Here is a 19,785-nt window from a genome sequence, read left to right on the forward strand (position 1 = left end):
GGAAAGGGAACAGAATAAAACTTACTGTATATACTCGAGTATAAGGCTAGTTTTCCAGCCCTTTTTTAGGACTGAAAAAAAACCTCCTTGGCTTATACTCAGGTGAGGGTCCTGGTGGGCTTATATTCAGGTCGGCTTATACTCAAGTATATATGGTATATTTATTATTTTTGTCTATTATTATTGGTATTGTTACATTTATTATTTTACTCTATTTATTATTATTACATTTATTATTTTATTCTATTATTGTTGTTACTTTTACATTTATTTTACTCTATTTTTATTATTATTAATACACTTATTATTTTACTCTATTATTACATATATTATTTTACTGAATTTATTATTATTATTACATTTATTATTTCACTCTATTATTATTAAAAGGATACACAAGCACATTTACATTCAAGAAGATGAAAACAATGATTTAATCAGAGTTAAACAGTCATATCTGTTTATGGGGTCGGGCTGTGACACAGGCTGGTAAACAGCTGCTGCAATAAATCACTCTGACCATGAGGTCATGAGTTTGAGGCCAGCCCGTGGCAGGGTGAGCACCCGTCAATTAAAAATAAAATATAGCCCCTGCTCGCTGCTGACCTAGCAACCCGAAAGATAGTTGCATCTATCAAGTAGGAAATAAAGTACCACTTATAAAAGAAAGTGGGGAGGCAAGTTTAACTAAGTTACAATGTTGGAATGAGGAAGTGCCATCAGAGTGGATGATGAAGCAGCTGCTCCCCGCTGTGGCCAGAATCAAACATCCCCTCAGGAGAAGGTTAAATTGCCTCTGCGTCTGTCTGTCTGTTGTCTCTGTCTCGGTTCGATGTGTTTATGGGCACTGAATGTTTGCCCTATATGTACATAATGTGATCCGCCCTGAGTCCCCTTTGGGGTGAGAAGGGCGGAATATAAATACTGTAAATAAATAGTAAATAAATAAATATCTTAAATTACAGTTTGATGTAAAGATTAAAAAACATTTAAACTACGGATGCCACAATTAATGTAATTTTATTGGTATCTCGGCTTATACTGGAGTCAATGTTTTCCCAGTTTTTGTGGTAAAATTAGGTGCCTCGGCTTATATTCGAGTAGGCTTATACTCGAGTATATACAGTAGTAAATTCTTGCGACAATGCCCCTCAAATGTTAATTAACTGTAACTTTTAAAACAAAATAAATATTACCCATAAAATAGCCCTGCTAAACAAGTTGAGTTATTGTATGGGTGTTAACAAGTACCCTTAATTAAGTGTAGTTTTCAAATGGTTGTAGATGAAAAGAATTTTTTCCAAGGCCTGTCCTTAATCTTTTCCATGCGGATCACATAAAAGCTGGGGAAAGAGCCTGTGGCCCCTTACCGTGGTGTATTTGCCTAGCTGGCAGAGTGAAGGGAAGGTCTCCTGATGAGCTTTGCTGACCTTCTGGATGAGCTCTTCCAGTTCTGGTGTCATTTCATAGCTATCTACCACCACCTCCTCTTTCACATCCTTTTTCTTCTTGTTTCGGTCATTCCTTACGGCTGAAAGCAGAGAAGGGAAAACTGAGGGGAAAGGGCCATGATGTGGGTCCTGAACTCAACAACAACTTCTTCTTCCCAGAGTCACTTTAAAAAAATGCCCTTGCGCCGGGGGGTGGGGGGGTGGGTGGTGGGTGGGGTGGGACAACACTAAAGTCCTGGAGATGAAGTTGAGGTGCTACACCGAGATGGACCTTTCTTGCCAAATCATTCCTGGACAACACAATGGTAAGCTGGGAGAGCTGACAGACAATACAGTCCAACTACATATGGAGGATCACCACATACTCTAGTCTAGAGCCCTGCTCCTGTTAACATGTATCCCAGGGACCTAAGGGAGAAAGGTCAGATCTTGAAAAATGAGCTTTTCTAGCCATGCTGGCTGAAGAAATCTGAAAATTATAGTCCAAAAAATGGACTTTTTAAAGTGCCCGTCTCTGCAGGGGATAGCTGAATTATAATTAAATGGGAACAGGTCATATCACAGTGCAGACAAGGTTACTGCCTCTCTGGGCACAATATTAGCCCTCTCAGTCTTATGCCATTATCAGATGCTCAACAGAGACAGTTCCAGCAAATACAGCTTCTCCCTTCCCACAGAGCTTTGTCAACAGAGAACTCATCAATCGCTTAAAAGTAGTATTTCCAGATTCTGTTGTTGTAGGCTTTAAAGGCCAGTATGGTGCGGTAAACTGAATGTTGGAGACCAAGGTTCAAATCTCTGCTTAGCCAGCCCAGTGGTTCTCAACTTGTGGGTCCCCAGGTGTTTTGGCCTACAACTCCCAGAAATCCCAGCCAGTTTATCAGCTGTTAAAATTTCTGGGAGTTGAAAGCCAAAACATCTGGAGACCCACAGGTTGAGAACCACTGCACTAGGTGATCTTGGGCAAGTCACACTTCTCTTGGCTTCAGAGGAAAGCAAAGACAACTGCCCCCCAAAAAAATCTTTGCAAGAAGATCTCACGACATGTTTGTTTTAGAGTTGGAAACAACTTAAAGACACAGAACGACAACAACAAGATTCTCCTTTTAGCACCTGCATGTCAAAAATGAAGAGAGGACATCTAAAGTTGAGATGGAAAGAATAGCTGAGAATATTTGGAAAATAGTCCAAGAACATGTTTCAGGTGATGAAAAGCCTTGATGAGAACAGTTCTAGACTGACAAGAATCTTTCTAGATTGGGAATTATTCTGTGCAAAATTTACTTGTGTGCTGTTGTTGTTTTTTCTTTTTGCAGGAAACTGCATTTTCTATGCAGAGAGCAGCATTTTCTGAATGGAAAATAGTATTTCCACACATAAATGTTAAGTCCTGTAAAGAAAATATTGTTTCCTGAATAGCTAATACTGTAATTGGGGATTTATTCTGCATAAAATGCACACATGGCTGATTTGCACAGAAAACAGTATTTGCTTAGTAGAAAACAGCATTTTTGCACAAGCATTATGTGTGGAAATATTATTTTTACACAGAAAATGCTGTCTCCTGCATAAATGGTGTTTCCTGCATAAATCAACCAAGTGAGACTTTTGCGCAGCATAACTCGCAGACTGCGAATAGTCTTTTTAAAAATGTATAATTCTCAGTCTTTCCCAGAACAGAAAGGAAATCATTGACATTTGTTGCTATTGTCAAGAAATAAACTTAGTGAACAATTCCATCCCTAATCTAAAGCAATGCTTCTCAGTCTGATGTTGGGGACAGCCATTGTCTACCCTTCCCCTTAAAGAAACCAACACTAACTTAATTTGTGCTCATTTGGTTTTATTATTTCTTTCTTTTTTGGAACCTTGACAGCAACTGGCCATCAATGTCTGGCACAGGAACCAGCATGTCCAGCAATGGAGCTTGAGAGCCTATTCAGCTTCTCTCAGTGGGAAAGAGTCTGCTTTCTAGAATCATATAATCTTAGGATCTGAAGGGACCACAAAGTCCACTGAGTCTAACCCCCTGCCATGAAGGTAAAGCACTCCTGAAAGATGCCCAGATACACAGCTAAAGCACTCCTGAAAGATGTACACCCAACCCCTATTTATAGACTAAAGTTGGGGAATTTATCGCCTTCTGAAGAAGTCTATTTCACTGTTGGACAATTTTTTACAGTAAATTGTTACCCTTTATTCATCTGTTATATATGAATGTGGTCTGAAAGCCCGTCATGCTGAAGCTAAGGAAGGTCTGGGCTTGCTCAGTAACTGAACCCTGATATACTTGGGGACTGCCCATATTCACGTCTATGGTAGAAGAAAAGTAGGGTATAAATAAAAATAATTCTCTTAATTTGCCTCTAGTGGTTTCAAACGTCCATTTGAGGCATGACTCCACTTAATTCTCTATCTAAAGGAGGTCTACAAGAAACTCTCCAAGATTAAGAACAGCCTGTGTAATGAGAAACTGGAATACTGTCAACAGTAACTAATTTTGTCCACTCTAAACATCACAAAGCATAATGTGTGTGTGGTGTGTGTAAGTATGTATACATACCCAAATTCCATAGAAGCAGCATGATATTAATAGCTTATTCTACAGCCAGAACAGTATAGATTCATTTAAGCCACCACAGAATATGACAATTTCCAGATTGTGCTATTCCCGATATCCCTAGACAGCATGTCTGGCACACACCAGGTTGGAGGAAGCTGGACTGAATCTTTGCAAATATTAATCATGTGTTTGTATAGCCAATCAAATAAATGAAAAGGCATTAAAAAGCAGTTCAGGTGTGGAGAAAAGGCATATGATTTATGGTGTGGCAATCACTCATAAGGACTATGGACTAATGATCAGAAGTAAAATTACCTCCTCATCCTTTATAATGCCAACTATATTTTATTAGTTATCCATAGAGTGATTACTGTTGTTGTCCTGTGCCTTCAAGTCATTTCTGACTCATGGCAACCCTAAAGTGAACCTATCATTGGGTTCTCTGGGGTTGAGAGTGATTGATTTGCCCAGAGCGAGGATTGACTCCAGAACAGTAGTCTAACACACAGTCTGAAGTGCTATGCAAAAAAGTTGCAGAACCATGCTTTCCTCTGAGTAAACCCCTCAGAAAACCAAGCATGTGGACAATTTCAACAGAAAGAAGGAAACCATGAAAATGAACCAAATCTGGGTACCAGTATTACACAACTCTAAAATCAGGATAGTAAAAAAGAACAACACTAAAAAAACAGGGGAATTCCAGACAGGTAACACCCCCCAACAAAGGATTCCCCCAGGCAGGAATCAGCCAGGCTTTGAAGCTGCAAGACTATTCAATGCTAATCAAGGTGGCCAATTGCAACATTCACACTTGCCTCCAGTAGACAAGAGTTTTTTCTCCCACTCTGGACACCATTCCACAGATATATAAACCCCACTTGCCTAGTTTCCAAGAGACCTCACAACTTCTGAGGATGCCTGTCATAGATGTGGGTGAAACCTCAGGAGAGAATGCTTCTGGAACATGGCCGTATAGCCTGGAAAACTCACAGCAACCCAGTGATTCCGGCCATGAAAGCATTTGACCACCCAAATAATGCTTCCCATTCCTCTGACTTTCTGGTGCATGTTCAGGGATACAGCAGAGAATCTTAAGTTTCATCAGCAATTCTGAAGTCAGTGTTGGATTGTAACTCCCATTAATCCTATACAGCATAGCCAATAGTGAGGAATATTGGGAGTTTCAGTCCATGAACATTTGTAGGGCTGTGTGATTTACATTTCTCGTTTAGAAGATGTAGCCTTTCTTCTGTGGTCACAGAAAGAAAGTCTTTTTCTTTTTCCAGGAAAAATCAAAAGTCTGGAAGCGGAAATGAAACCTATCTTTCTAGTCCAAGTCCTTGCTCCAGGCAAAGACTGGAAATCTACTCTTTTGAATCACGCACAGCTTTTCCAAACCCCGAGCCTTCAAAGCCACTGGCTTGTTCTTGCTGCGGGGATTGTGGGAGCTCCAATTTAAAAGAAAACTTTCCATGCTTGAGGCACCAAGGCAGGGCTACCCAGAGCCTCCCAAATCAGGCAGACCACAGCATGCTCCAGCGAGGAGAGCAGCTGCATGGCTTGAACAACTAGTTCCAGATGTCTGAAAACAAGAGACCCAGCGTCAGAGTGCCCTCCAGGCAAGGAATCTGGATGAGATGGCTGAGCTGATTCCTCAAAAGGAGTTTCTCTTGCTTTGGCATATGCATGTGTGTGTAGAGGGAGAGATGCTTCATACTTTCTCCTTCTTTCCCCACGTCTCCAAATTAAGGGGTGTCTGTACCCTGTCCCTCCGTCACAAGTCCTGCCAGCCCTTCCCTCCTTTATTGAGAGAGCCCTGGCCCCGGGGTTGCGTGTGCACTTTCCTCGGCCTGAGCCTTCCCAGGCTGCCCTTCCTGTTCACCCCAGGATAAAGCGCCAGGGATCTGGGAACAGGATACGCCAATCGGCAGGATATACACTTATAGCCACAGTCAGCACAATGCTGGTGGGGGTGGGATGGTTGGGTGGGGGGACTGCCAGCCAAGCCATGCAGCATTCGGGAGAATGGATAATACAGACAGAGAGAGAAAGAGAGGGAAAATACAACACACTGGACAAAGGGAAGAACTGCCACAGCAACACAATTTTTCATTCCTTTGCTTTGTAAAAAGGTTTTCTGTAAAAGAGGCCCTGCAAGGCCTTTTGCAGAAAGGGCAAGCTTCCCCAAAGCCATATTTTCCCTGCATTTGGTTCTTGAAACCACCATCCTGCTCAATACCCAAATCCCATTTGAGTCTTGATGAGATACGGAGGGAAAGGGAGGAAGGGCTCTTCTTGTCCAAATCCCTTAGGCCACCCGTTTCCTGTCTCTCATTGGGATAACTGTCCTTCCAAACCCTCCACCTCACCCCCCCCTTCTGTACCCATACCCACTGGCCTGATCCTCCTCGCCCTCCTCCCCTTTAAAAGTGACAGGCCCTCGGAAATAAATTGCCAGGTTTTGAGACCTAGACATCCCTAATTAGGGGCTCTTAAAGAGATGGTGATTAATGTGAGCCTTGGCCCCGGCCAGCGCAAAAACATGCCTAAGCAGTTGGGAGTAAAAGCAACAGCCGCTGAGAGGCACTCCGTCTCTGAAAAGGCCAGCCAGCTGACAGCACTCTTAAAGGAACAGAAAGCCTCTTCTCCCCGCACTTCGTCCCAGCAAAAAGACTGAATTAGCTTCTCTGAACATGCATCAGAAGAGAATATCGACAGAGTTTTCTCTCCCAGTAACGCCTCCCTTGAGCCAAACTGGGCCATGTTCATACATAACATGTAGACAGCAGTTCCTGAATGTAGGTTTATACTTCCAAAGTTGACATGCTCAACTAGGCCTGGGGATTGGACATACTGGCTCATACGAAGCCTCCCGACAACTTTCTCCCCTTCTCTTTTTGCTCTCAGCTCATTCCAATCTGATTTGCTTACTTTAACAATTTTCACAAATTGTGGCTTTCTCTTTTGCTCCTTTTGTGGACTTCCCAAAAGCATCTGGCTGGCCAGTTTTCCAACAGAAAGCTGGACTAGATAGGCCTATGGTCTGATCCAGTAGAGAGCTTCTTAAAACTATTTTTAATGGGTTGCTGTGAGTTTTCCGGGCAAGTGTGAATGTTGCAATTGACCACCTTGATTAGCAGCCAAGCTTTGAAGCCGCAAGGCTACTCAATGCTAATCAAGGTGGTCAACTGCAACATTCACACATGCCTCAAACAGACAAGAGTTCTTTTCCCACCCTCGACATTCCACAGATATGTAAACCGTACTTGCTTAGTTTCCAAAAGACCTCACAACCTCTGAGGATGCTTGCCACAGATATGGGTGAAACATCAGGAGATAATGCTTCTGGAACTTGGCCATACAGCCCGGAAAACTCACAGCAATCCAGTGATTCCTGCCATCAAAGTCTTCGGCAACACACTATTTTTAATTGCAGTAGAGTCTCACTTATCCAACATAATCCAGCAGAACGTTGGATAAGCAAATATGTTGGATAATAAGGAGGGATTAAGGCCCCCGTCATCCAGAAATTTTAATTCCAGCCAGCATAGCCAGTGGTATCAGAACTGGGGAGTGTAATCCAAAACATCAACCAGGAGGACCAAATATCCCCCAATGCTACTCAGCCCCATTCCCTCGTCCTACTCATTCCACTTGGACTCCATGCAGTTCCTATGACATGCTGTGGAAAACATAGCAAGAGATGAACCAGTTGTGATGGGATTCCCCCAGATCCAAGCACACATCATCCCCCAAATTGAATCTGGTGTCCAACGGAGTTTGCTCACCTTCTTTGGACATGCCAACCTCAAAACACTTCTGCAAACGGCAATACTGGCAACGGTTGCGGGTAACCTTATTGATCTGACAGTTTTTGTCACGGTGGCAGGTGTAGATCATGTTCTTCTGGATGCTCCGACGGAAGAAGCCCTGACAAATAGAGTGTGTGTGTGAGAGAGAGAAGCAGATAACCAAGTAGATAAGAAAGAAAAAAATCACCTCCATAGGCCATTTCTAGCAAGTTGCTTTCCTAGCTAGTTGACCCATTACCAGACTTCAGTTCCCAATATCATCAGTTAACACTAGTGTGAAATACTATAGTTCAAAAAGTAACTTTTTCAAAACTCTGTTTCCTTTCCAATTAAAAGGACAAATTTAGTGTCAAGTGGTGAATGTGATTAGCTGATAATGTCATTATTATCCTCTATGCTGGTTAGACCGAACTGAAATTCCAATCTAGCAACCTCTGGAGGATCCACACAGTCCTTAGTCCAGTACTATATAAATTATAGTTTCATGAAATGTTAAGAGCTGGAAGAGACCCCAAGGGACATTCGTTCCAATCCTGTTCTGTCGTGCAGGAAGACATAACTAAAGCACTCCTGACAGATGGCCACCCAGCCTCTGTTTAAAAGCCTGCAGAGAAGAAGACGCCACTATCCATTGTTTTACCATCAATGCTAAATAGAACAATGTTATGCCAACGCAAAAAGCTACAATACCAAACAGACAGTACATGAGAGATGTGATTGCACTGTTTTCTCTCTCATTTTTGACGGAAAAATTGTCACTCTGGGGCCAGAGTAGGAAAGTGGGATCTGTGTTAGGGGTTACTCCCTCCCGCAGGAGTGTAACTATAGTGGTGAAAAGCAAAATGAAGGTGTTTCCTCCCTAAAAAAGAGCTTGTCCCTCCCAATGAGATCTTCCTATATTTCTAGCATTTTAGTAACTTCAATCAAGCATTTAGAAATGCAGCTGTGTAATCCAAGGAAAAGGAGCAAGCAAAGTTTTCAAAGGAATGCAAGTACAGCAAATAGAAGAATGATTTTCAAGAGCTCACTCTAAGCTAAGCATTTCATGGAGGGGGTGGGATTCTTATTCTTATTTTGAGAGCAATGCTTTCATTCCCCAGAAACTACACCCCGGCCTCTCCTCCGTATCATGATCCCAATGAAAACTGTGTGTAGGGACATGTGTCCAAGTTCCCCACCCCAGCACTGCATTCCTGGAAAAATGTCATCCCTTAAAAGGCTATTATCTATAGGATGAAGCAGCTGAAAGGATGGCACAGTGTATAACAGCTTGGAGCGAAGTACATGATTCAGAGAGACCTGTGGAAGAATGTCCATTTGAGACTCATAGTTGCTGCTTCCTCATTCATTAGGTCCATTTAGACTTGAGAGCAGTGGTTCTCAACCAGTGAGTCCCCAGATGTTTTGGCCTTCAACTCCGAGAAATCCTAACAGCTGATAAACTGGGATTTCTGAGAGTTGTAGGCCAAAACATCTGAGGACCCACAGGTTGAGAACTATTGCTCTAGAGTGTTGAAATAATTACATGGACCATAAAGCAGCAAAGTTGGTGTGGCTCTTTCATCAGAGACTCTTAAAAAGACCTCAGACAGGAAACATGGTGGCTCACTTCCTATAGACCTACTTTTACTCTCTGCTCTGCCTTTTGGTTTTCTTTCATGCAACTGCCATAATCCCTTGCCTCCCATCAACACAGTCAAAAAGTGAGGGATCATGCGAGTTGAAGTCCTATTCAAGAATATCTGAAGGAAATCTCCCTTGCTATTTTCTTAAGTGGATTCTGTGGGGGTGGGTTCTTTTTAATTATGGGGTGTATTTCTGTAACCAAGAACCCAGGTTCCACTAATGGAACAAGACACAGTTGCTTGTTTTGTACATTTCATCTCGCTTGCATAATCTGTTTTGGGTGTTGGCACATGTCAGCTTGGAATTCCCTGCTGCAACATTTTCTTGACGAGGAAAGAGGCCTGGGTAAAGCAGCCAACCACACCCTCCGAGTGTTGCAGGCATGACACCGCCGGCTTGAGCTCAGGAGTTTGGGGAGCCAGAGCACCAGGTAGCTTATGGGGATACCATCTCCCCTCCTCCCCAATTGGTTTGTGCATATGTTTTCTAAGCTGGAAAGTGAGGTAACCCAACCTGGTAAAAAGTTCTCGTCACTCACCTTGCAGCCCTCACAGGAGCTGACCCCGTAATGATAGCCAGAGGACTTGTCGTTGCAGACAAAACAAGGTTTGTAGACACGTGGAGGTGGGGGAGGAGAGGGGGAGCTGGGGACCATCTCCTCTGAGCTGGTGCTCTGGGTCTCCACCGCTGCAGAGAGAAAAAATAAATAAATGCATGTCAGGTGGAAACCTGCACTTTCTACATCCTGCTCAAAACAAATTCAACTTTTATAATGCAGTGGTTCTCAACCTGTGGGTCCCCAGGTGTTTTGGCCTACAACTCCAAGAAAGCCCAGCCAGTTTATCAGCTGTTAGGGATTTCTGGGGGTTTAAGGCCAAAACATTTGGGGACCCACAGGTTGAGAACCACTGGTCTAGTGGATTGTTCTAATATCCAGGGTTATGGAGTTGATAGTTATCAAGATGGGTCAGGATTAGGACTGGAAAGACCAAGCCTTGGAAATGTTACTTTTGGAACTACAATTCCCAGAATCCCACAGATACCATGACTACTGGCTCGAGAATGCTAGGAGTCATAGGCTTTCTAAACTTCTGAAGTCCCTGGTTCAAATTCTCACTCAACCAAGTGACACATTAAGTGATGTCAAGAATCTGGCGGGAAGGTAACGGCACTCCATGCAGCCATGCCGGCCACGTGACCTTGGAGGTGTCGATGGACAATCTCTGCTCTTCAGCTTAGAAATGGAGATGAGCACCTACCCCCAAAGTCGGACACGACTAGACATAATGTCAGGGGAAAACCTTTACCTTTACCTCCCTGATCTTATCTAGTTTCTCTTTTCACATCATCCAAGTTGGCAGCAGTCTCTCCATCTTAACACAGCTTGGGGAAAAAAAGTTACTTTTTGGCTGTGAACTCCTAGTATCCTGCAGCCAGCAAATCCAGTGTGGCCATGCCAACTGGGAAAGTGTGGGAATTGTAATCCAAAAAGACAACTTCTTAGATTTTCTGTCTCTCATGATACTGAATTCAATTATGCATTATCCTAAAACTTTCCCATTCAACTTGAGTTCCTGTATTCAACTATTGTGAGAGAGGAAGAAAGTTTCTGTTTTTTCCACACTGTGCTTAATCTGCACCCACCATCTCCCTTACAGGTAAACATGATTGTCCCGGCCCACCAGAGACAACAATGTTCCCTTTTTTTTTTTAACAGTGGGATAAACTGAGGCAGAAGGAAATTACTTGCTGAAGGTCTGCTCACATCTTTAGAAGATCTTGAACTTGCTCCATATCCAAGCATGGTCAGACCAGAACTGAACAATAGTGAGGAACACAACAAGGATTTTGGAAGGGGGGACAGCTAAAGTTTAGTCGGCCAGCATCATAGAAGTGGGTCTAACTATTCATTGTTTCAAGAGCAGGCAACTTCATGTGTGCCTAATGTTTTGGACCATAGCTATTGCAAATCATGACCACTAGCTGTGGCTGGTGGGAGCTGCAGTCTAACTTGGCCAAAGATAGTACAACATTGCCTGACAAACACACACACAATAAAACTGCACATCAACTAAAGATTAGTCCCAAATATCCCTGCCTCTTGTCCTCGGAGTGACCCACCCATGCTTGGACAGCTCTCCCTCAGCTCCAACAGCGTTTCCTACCACCCCCAACCCAGGCAAGGCATGAAACTGTTTGCAATTCTAGCTTTCAACACAGACAGAATTTCCTGTGACAAGGCCCTAAATGCCACATTCCAGGCCAAACAGGTTGGAATTGTTACCAGAGCTGTGTAACCTAATCCCCTTCTTTGGGGGAGGGAAGAAAGGAATGACCCTCTCCAGAAGAGACCCAGGTTAGGAAAAACTGTGGGGCTGACAGTGAGGGTGGAGGGATAGCCTTTAATCCAGTTCCCCACTCATAGAAAGTTGTACAATCTATGTCCCCATCCAGTTTACTATAACTACATTGGAGTGCTAGTCTCTCTTTCTCTCAGTAAAATGTGGACTCAGTCAGCAGACAAGATGGTTGAAATAAAAAGCTAAAAATGAATGGGAGTTCCATATTCTGTCATTTTATCAAAACATGCACCTCAAAAGTTAGCCAAGTCTTTGTTTTTTTAAGTTGCGACACTATTAACAATCTTTTTGAATGCCATGTGCTCACTTTAGCATGTTATTGGCAGAACTTGGAGAGCTTATTTTTTCGAACAACAACTTAGAGAAGTATCCAACCAACCAGTTGTAGTCCAAAATGTTAACTTTTGAAAGCGCTTCAGTTTGTTTACATCATTGTGAAGAAGGTGACATGCTTCTTTTGAGGTTGTTCAGTGATGAAAAAGAATACTGAACTAGTTTTCTTTCTTTGGAAGTTGCTAATGTCCAATAACCAACAAGATCCATTTGATATGAATTTTATTCCACTAGAATTATCTGGGGGGACAAGACGTTGTTTGAATGTTTGCATTAGGAATTCCCTGCCTGCTGTGCTTGTAAATCCTGATGATTCGGGTATTGGAAACCTCTTATTCCCATGAAAGCCATCAGATAGGAAATGAGGACAACCACAAGCTATGGATGAGATGCAGGCAAAGGTCCAGAAATCCTCCCTCATTCATTTCACCTTCCCACTATCTGTAAATATCTCCCAATCCTGGCTCCAGCACAAGCTTTGTTTGCGAAAGGGGAAACGGCACTTCACAGCCAGTCCACTGCAATAGATAACCAGTATACACAAACCCCTCAACCGCCAGCATGTCTCTGGTGCTTATCCCTTTTAACTGACCTGACAATAAACAAATTCAGCCTTCCCACCCTGGCAAAATAAACCTCTGATGAATATTCAGTGCTTGTGACAATAGCAGGCCATTTATTTCCCTTGCCCTTATAAATGACTCTCTCCAATAAACAAACTAGTGTTTACAGCCTTGGGCTAGGAAATAACTCTGCAACAGCTCTTCTTCTCTGAACCTGGAATATTATGCTGAACCAGCTTTTTCACTGGCAGAGATTCTGCAGAAATACAGTAAAAGGCAGGCAATTCCTTAAAGTCTCGGTATTCAGTTGTGGTCCCGAATTAGGTCTTTGTGCATGAGATCCAAAACTGCAGAACTACGGCAATATTCTGAATTGGAACTGTAACTTTGGTGGCATTTCAGTAAGAATTTGGGTGTGTTGCGGAGGGTTATCACAGGGGTACCTCAAACTTTCATCCTTAAAAATGTAGCCCTAGCATCCAAGAAACCAAAAGATTTTCTCCATTCATAACTTTGTACTCAAGGTGATTTCCTCCTTTGATGTTTGCCAGCAATTGCAGGGGTCAGCTTTTTTGCTGACTGCACCAACCAGCTGCTTGCTGTTAACACCTAACAGCTGATCAACTGGAGAAGCATCTAATTGTAATCATCATTCCTCCAATTTAACAATATTTCTTCCATCCAGTAAGTCCCATTGTTCTAAAAGCAGTATGGGAAGTGCACATTTAGATACACATACACCCTTAGCTGCTTGGACCAATATGTGCTTGGTCATCAAAGCACATGGGCATTAGCAACCTTCTCTTTGATTTATTTTAACAGGAGTTTTTGTGGATTTCAATCCACTTCCTCAGATAGAATTTATCAGTGCATCTGGAGCAGAGGGCTGCCATTCACAAAAGCCCATGTGATAATGTGTCAGTGCATTTGAAGGAGTACATGGGTATTCGTTGGTTAGCCTTAAAGGTATTGCTCCAGTTCTCTCTTCCTTTTTGTGCTGGAAAAGACAACGGGTAAATTAATACAGTTCAGCACTATTTTAGCTGCCATTGCTCAATGTTATGGAATCCTGGATTTGTAGTTTGCTGAGGCACAAACACTCTGACAGAGAAGGCTAAACACCATGTAAAGCTACAACTCCCATTATCCCATAGTATTAAGCCATGACAGTTAAGGTGATATCAAACTGAGTTAATTCTGCAGTGTAGATACACACCATACCCTGGCTATCTCTTTATGAATTCTCCTCTCCAAAACTGGATCAATGGGACAGCCATGAGGTCACTGGTAAAGATATCCATTGCAAGCAGAAAGTCTCAGCTTCAATGTCCAGCTTGCTAGATTTTAAAAGGAATTTCTGCAACAATAACTTCATACAACTATATGTCTTTGAGATCGTAGAAAGTTCCTAATACTGAGTGAGATGAATCAATGATTTCTCTCAACAGAGCTTTGAGCAGTTACTTCTTTGGAGACTGGAAGCTGTACTCCAAAGAAGTTATCCTAATACTGAGTCTCTATGTAAGAAAAGTTCATATACATATTTGATACATGTACTTTTGGGAGATCAACAGACACAAACGACTCAAGGTTTTCACACAGGTAGGATGTACAGAGTATCTCAGTGTTCATAGTTAAACAAGGGCTTGAACAAACAAATCCTTTTATTTTGGCTCAAGTTGAAGCAAGCTTTGTGAGGAGCATCAGAAACCATTGCCAATGACTCCTCATCTATTCAAACTGTTGTTGTTGTTGCTGTGTGCTTTCAAGTCCTTTCCAGATTTAATACGTTTCATAGAATCATACTGGCACACACTGTTAGGAACAACTACTTGTTTCTCTCTGGCAATGACCTGCAGGATTATGAAGGATGCTGTCTTATTTAAAGATGATCTCTAGGCAACAGTTTCTAAGTGATGCCTCTGAAGGGAACTCTTGGATACACAAGCTGACGCAGAAGTATAAACTGCCCAAGGATCTAACAGTATAGAGTTCAAGTCCCACTGATTCATCCCTAGCCTTCAGACAAAGTAATTTCACTGCAGTGGATTCTTGTGAGAAAGAATCAAGAAGCCTAAAGTCTTATAAAAGAGCCAGCAGATGCTCTGAATGCTGGAACAATGTGATACTTTGAAAGCCAGTATGGTATAGTGCTGGACTAGAGCTAGGGAAAAACTTACTGTGTAATCTTGAGCAAGTAACATTCTCTCAATCATAGAGGAAGGTGATGGTGTCAAAACTACCCTGAATAACTCCCCAAAAAACACCATGATATGTTTATCTTAGGATTGCCGATTTGAAGGCACACAACAGCAGCAAGGTAATATGTTCTCCATCCCATTTGTTAGGACAGTGGAAACAACTGAGGTGATCACTTGCTTGTTCCAGATGCAGTAAAACTATTACAGCTTTTAGGAAAGTTTTTATATATATATAAAATGCTAAATGAACTCATGAACTACTCCTGGACCAGCCAATGTAGATTGCAACATCTGTTCTCCTGGTTACGATCTATATTTCAGTATTATACTTTACACACGCACCATCCAAACGTTCTTGAATAATGACAACCTCACTTTTTCTCTACCAACGAAGACTCAAAGAGACAAGCACTGAAAACCATAACAATGTGTGAATTAAAACCTAATCCATATAAACTTTAAAACAGAATTAAGGAAGAGGGACATTTTATGCTTTCTCTCTTGAATTTTTGCTTAGCATATTGACAATGCATTGTGGAAGGCTTTCATGGCCAGAACCACTGGATTGCTGTGAGTTTTCCGGGCTGTACAGCCATGTTCCAGAAGCATTCTCTCCAGACGTTTCGCCCACATCTATGGCTGGCATACTCAGAGGGTATGAGATACGGTATATTGGAAACTAAGCAAGGGAGGTTATATATCTGTGGAAGGTCTAGGGTGGGAGAAATAATTCTTGTCTGTCAGAGGCAAGCGTGAATGTTGCAATTAATCACCATTTAATGGCCTAGCTGTTTCAAGGCCTGGTTGATTTATGCCTGGGGAATCCTTTATTGGGGGGTGTTTGCTGGCCCTGATTGTTTCCTGTCAGCAATTCTCCTGTTTTCAGAGTGTTGTTCTTTATTTACATCCTGATTTTAGATGCCTGCCATAGGTGTCGGCGAAATGTCACGAAAGAATGCTTCTGGAACATGACAATACAGCCAGGAAAGCTCATAGCAATCCATATCAACAATGGTTTGAGGATTAGATTATGACTCTAGAGACGAGAATTCAAATGTATGGAAACCCTCTGGGTGATTTTTGGCATGTCATACTCTCTCAGCCTCAGAGGAAAAGAAAGACAAAGCCCCTCTGAACAAATCCTGCCAAGGAAACCCCTTGACAGTTTTATTTCATGGCACCTAACAACTGTATCTTCTCCCTCCTCTCTCCCAACTGTCTGCTTCCCAAGAAACCCTCATCAACATCAGAGAAGAAGGGACAATTAGAAGCTCATGAATTAAAGGGTTCTGCCATTATCCTCTTCTTTCAGATAAGACAATAGGCATTTGGCGGCTGCTTCCTTGGCTCCAGCAGTGCATGACTGGCTCCCCAGGGCTAGGAGATAGGAGCACACAAAAGGGGGCCCAGCCAGGTGATTAGATCTCAGTAGAGGGCCTTTATTTACCTGAAAAGAACACATAAACACAGAATGCTGTGTGAGGAAAGCTAGAAGGTGGAAGAAAGAGAAAGAATGCAAGATCTCTCTCTCTGACACTCACACACTCATGGCCTCAGAGGAAGGCAAAAGCAAACTCTCTGAATAGATTCTACCAAGAAATCCCCATATCAGAAATGATTTGAAAGCATACCACAAGAACACATTACTTCCAAATGATACATGAGCCAAGAGTATGCTCTGAAACATGCCCAATCTGACCATCTCCTTTGGGCCAGGACTTCTTTCATGTTCTTACTGCTCATTTCATCAAAGCAGCTGAGAACTGTATTGTCGAACGCTTTCATGGCTGGAATTACTGGGTTGCTGCGAGTCTTTTGGGCTGTATGGCCATGTTCCAGAAGCTTTCTCTCCTGGTGTTTCGCCCACATCTGTGGTAGGCATCCTGAGGATGCCTGCCACAGATGTGGGTGAAACTTCAGGAGAGAAAGCTTCTGAAATATGGCCATACAGCCCAAAAGACTCACAGCAACCCAGCTGAGAACTGCCCCAAGAAATCCCAGGGGGCTGTTAATCTGGTATGAGAGGCACCAAGAAGGAACCAAAAATAACTTTGCAAGATGTAAGCTGAGTGCTTACATCTGCCACACAAGTCAGAAGGAGGGGAAGGATACCAGAATGGTCAAAACAGGGACAAAATGAATCTCACAAATACAAAGCTCTGACCAAAAGCAAGAACATACCTTTACTTTAAAAGCGCACTGTGATTACATAACAGATGTGGGTGTGCTTTTTTTACTGCTTCTGCTCATAGTGTTCTGTGGTCAAATAAAAATTAAAATCAAAGAGAAAAAGGGGGCGGAAAAGGAAAAAAATAATATCCCTCTCAAATAAAAACACAAACAGATAAAACAGCAGTGTTCCATCAAACATTTTTGGGAGGCTTTTCTTCTTGAAATGACACAACGTGGAATTATTTGTCGAATCCTGAGCAGGAGGATATTCACATACATGAGCCATATTAGGTGTCTTATTTTGAAAGGGACCATAGCTCTGATGTTGTAGAAATGGGTAAAAAATACAATTTGTTGATGTTGTTATTGCAAGTTATTTCCAATTTATTGTAACCCTACAGTGAATTTTCCATAGGGTTTCTTCGCAAGATTTGTTCAGAAGGAATTTGCCTCTGCTGTCTTCTGAGGCTGAGACAGTATAACTCACCCAAAGTCATCCAGTGAGTTTCATGATGGACTGGGGATTTGAAATCTGGTCTTCAGAATCATAGTCCAATGCTCAAACTGCTATGAGAAACTGGCTCTGTGGCAAATTTTGGAGTAGATTAGATTAGGGGACGGGAGAGTTGATGAAATTTTGGTTCCTTTTCCCTTCTCAGGAGTAAACTGTATAAAGTGCACCCTCCCCAAAGCCAGCATACATCCATCTGCAACAGTGCCACACAGTTGGACTACTAATTGTATAACAAGAGAGATAAAAAAAACTGGATTGAAATCTAACTAAAACACTTCTCGGAGTCCCAGGTTCTCAGACTAACAAATAAATGAATAAAAACCATTAAACATGTGGAACTTTGAATGCACCCAGATGAATTACAAAGAACAGAAAGATTCAGATTTGGAGGATCCATCCATTTGTATTTTGTTTATCCCAAAGCATCCCAGATTTTTTATACCAGCTTCCCAGATGGTTTTATTTTAATCCACTATAAAACCAAAAAGAAGAGGAGCAAATGATGGATTTTTTAATCCGTCTGGATGAACCCTTTGTAAAGTCGAATTAGAAGTAAGCTGGAAAGTTCACATTTTCAATGTAGAGTTTTCCACATGGAGTCCAGCCTCCACACCAAAATTTTTGAAAGCTAAGTACTGCCGTGTAAGATATGGAAATCATGACAGGATTGAACTTTGTAAAATGAATCCCTAAATCTTTGCATGGCAGATCGTAACATATGAGGACTTAAAATCACCTGTTGCCTTATGGCCACTTAATGCCATTCAGAGGTGGTTTCGCCAGTTCCTTCCTCTAAAAAACAGCCTACAGCACCTGGTATTCATTGGTAATCTCCCATCCACATACTAACCAGGGCTAACTCTATTTAACTTCCAAGATCAGGTGGGACCTGGAATGCATGCAGCAAAGGGACTATAGATAGCACTGGTTGCAGTGAAGGATTTGTGCATTACAAGGGCCACATCCCTGACCCTTTTTGTTCCATCCCTGGGAAAATGCCCTTCACTTGCCTCTACACTATGAAAACTGGAAAGGAGCAAAGCATCTCCGGGCAGTCTGGCATAGGTCTCCGATCCCTCCAAGCCACTGAACAGACATGTTTTCCTGGGTTCCTTTATTGCATCTGACAGCACCCGGCCCGCCTGCCTGGAGTCACACAGCATGAAGGTTAGAACAAGCACACAGCACCAGCGGCCAAAGAGCCAAAGCCAAGGCCACCCAAAGCTCCGAGAAGGGCTGCCCGGAAGCTGAGCCGTCAGGCTTTTGAGGCATCATTAATCGAGATAAAGAGCGTGCTCTGCAACAGGTGGGAGCAGAGGGCAGGAAATAAATTCCACAGCAGGACAGGGCTCTCCTGCCTCCATGGACACAAGGAAGAGCCGCCCTGGCCATAAATCCCCCCTGTGCTGACAGCCATCTGATGCTCTAACAGAGGGAACAATCCCAAACACATTCCCAGAGGGCAGGAGGCTAATGCAGCACCTTCACTGAGATGGGACAAACAGCATGAAATATGGCCATCCACCCCTGGGAATGGAGGGAAGTGGCCAGCCCTACCCCTCTGGGGAACAAAACAAGGCAGGAAATCTGAATACGCAAAATGCCAGGAGCTCAGCAACAATAGTCTTTCTGACTCAACCATTTCTCCAGGCAGCAAGGTGGGAGAAAGTGCTTAACAGCTTCAATCCCACAGAATAAGATGTCAGAATTTTGGACTGAATTACATCAGACTGTAAGTTGGGGGAAGTTACATATTTATCACATTTCAAGTTTTTGGATCTCCACTGCATATAGTCGATTACACCAGAAAGAAAAGTCTAGCATAATTTTGTCACATTAGGAGCCGCGGTGGCACAATGGGTTAAACCCTTGTGCTGGCTGAACTGCTGACCTGAAGGTTGAGTTGCTGACCTGAAGGTTGCCGTGAGATGGGGTGAGTTTCCATCTGTCAGCTCTAGCCTGCAGGGACCTGAGAGAAGCCTCCCAGCTAACACATGGGCAACATCTCTATAGACCGCCAATTCTCTCACACCAGAAACGATTTTCAGTATGTTCTCAAGTTGCTTCTGACACAATAAGAAAAATCTTGTCACACTTTGGAAGAGTTATTTTTTGGATCACAACTTCTAGATTCTACAGCCAACAAGAACAATGGATGTACTGATTTATTTATCATATCCCACCTTTCCC

The 19,785-nt window shown here is 42.6% G+C and overlaps 1 protein-coding gene across 4 annotated transcripts in view; it reads right to left on the reverse strand.

The window, feature by feature from the left end:
• rarg (retinoic acid receptor gamma) overlaps positions 1-19,785 on the reverse strand; it is a 157,635-nt gene that overhangs the window by 9,914 nt on the left and 127,936 nt on the right. For all 4 annotated transcript variants that reach the window (XM_008103590.3, XM_008103588.3, XM_008103589.2 and 1 more), the window contains 3 exons: positions 9,991-10,139; positions 7,803-7,944; positions 1,371-1,531 (listed from right to left, as the gene is read on the reverse strand). In XM_008103590.3, the coding sequence (XP_008101797.1) occupies positions 1,371-1,531; positions 7,803-7,944; positions 9,991-10,139 (452 nt within the window). The remainder of the gene's footprint in view (positions 1-1,370; positions 1,532-7,802; positions 7,945-9,990; positions 10,140-19,785) is intronic.

The sequence above is a fragment of the Anolis carolinensis genome, chromosome 2 (assembly GCF_035594765.1).
Source record: "Anolis carolinensis isolate JA03-04 chromosome 2, rAnoCar3.1.pri, whole genome shotgun sequence".
Classification (NCBI taxonomy): domain Eukaryota; kingdom Metazoa; phylum Chordata; class Lepidosauria; order Squamata; family Dactyloidae; genus Anolis; species Anolis carolinensis.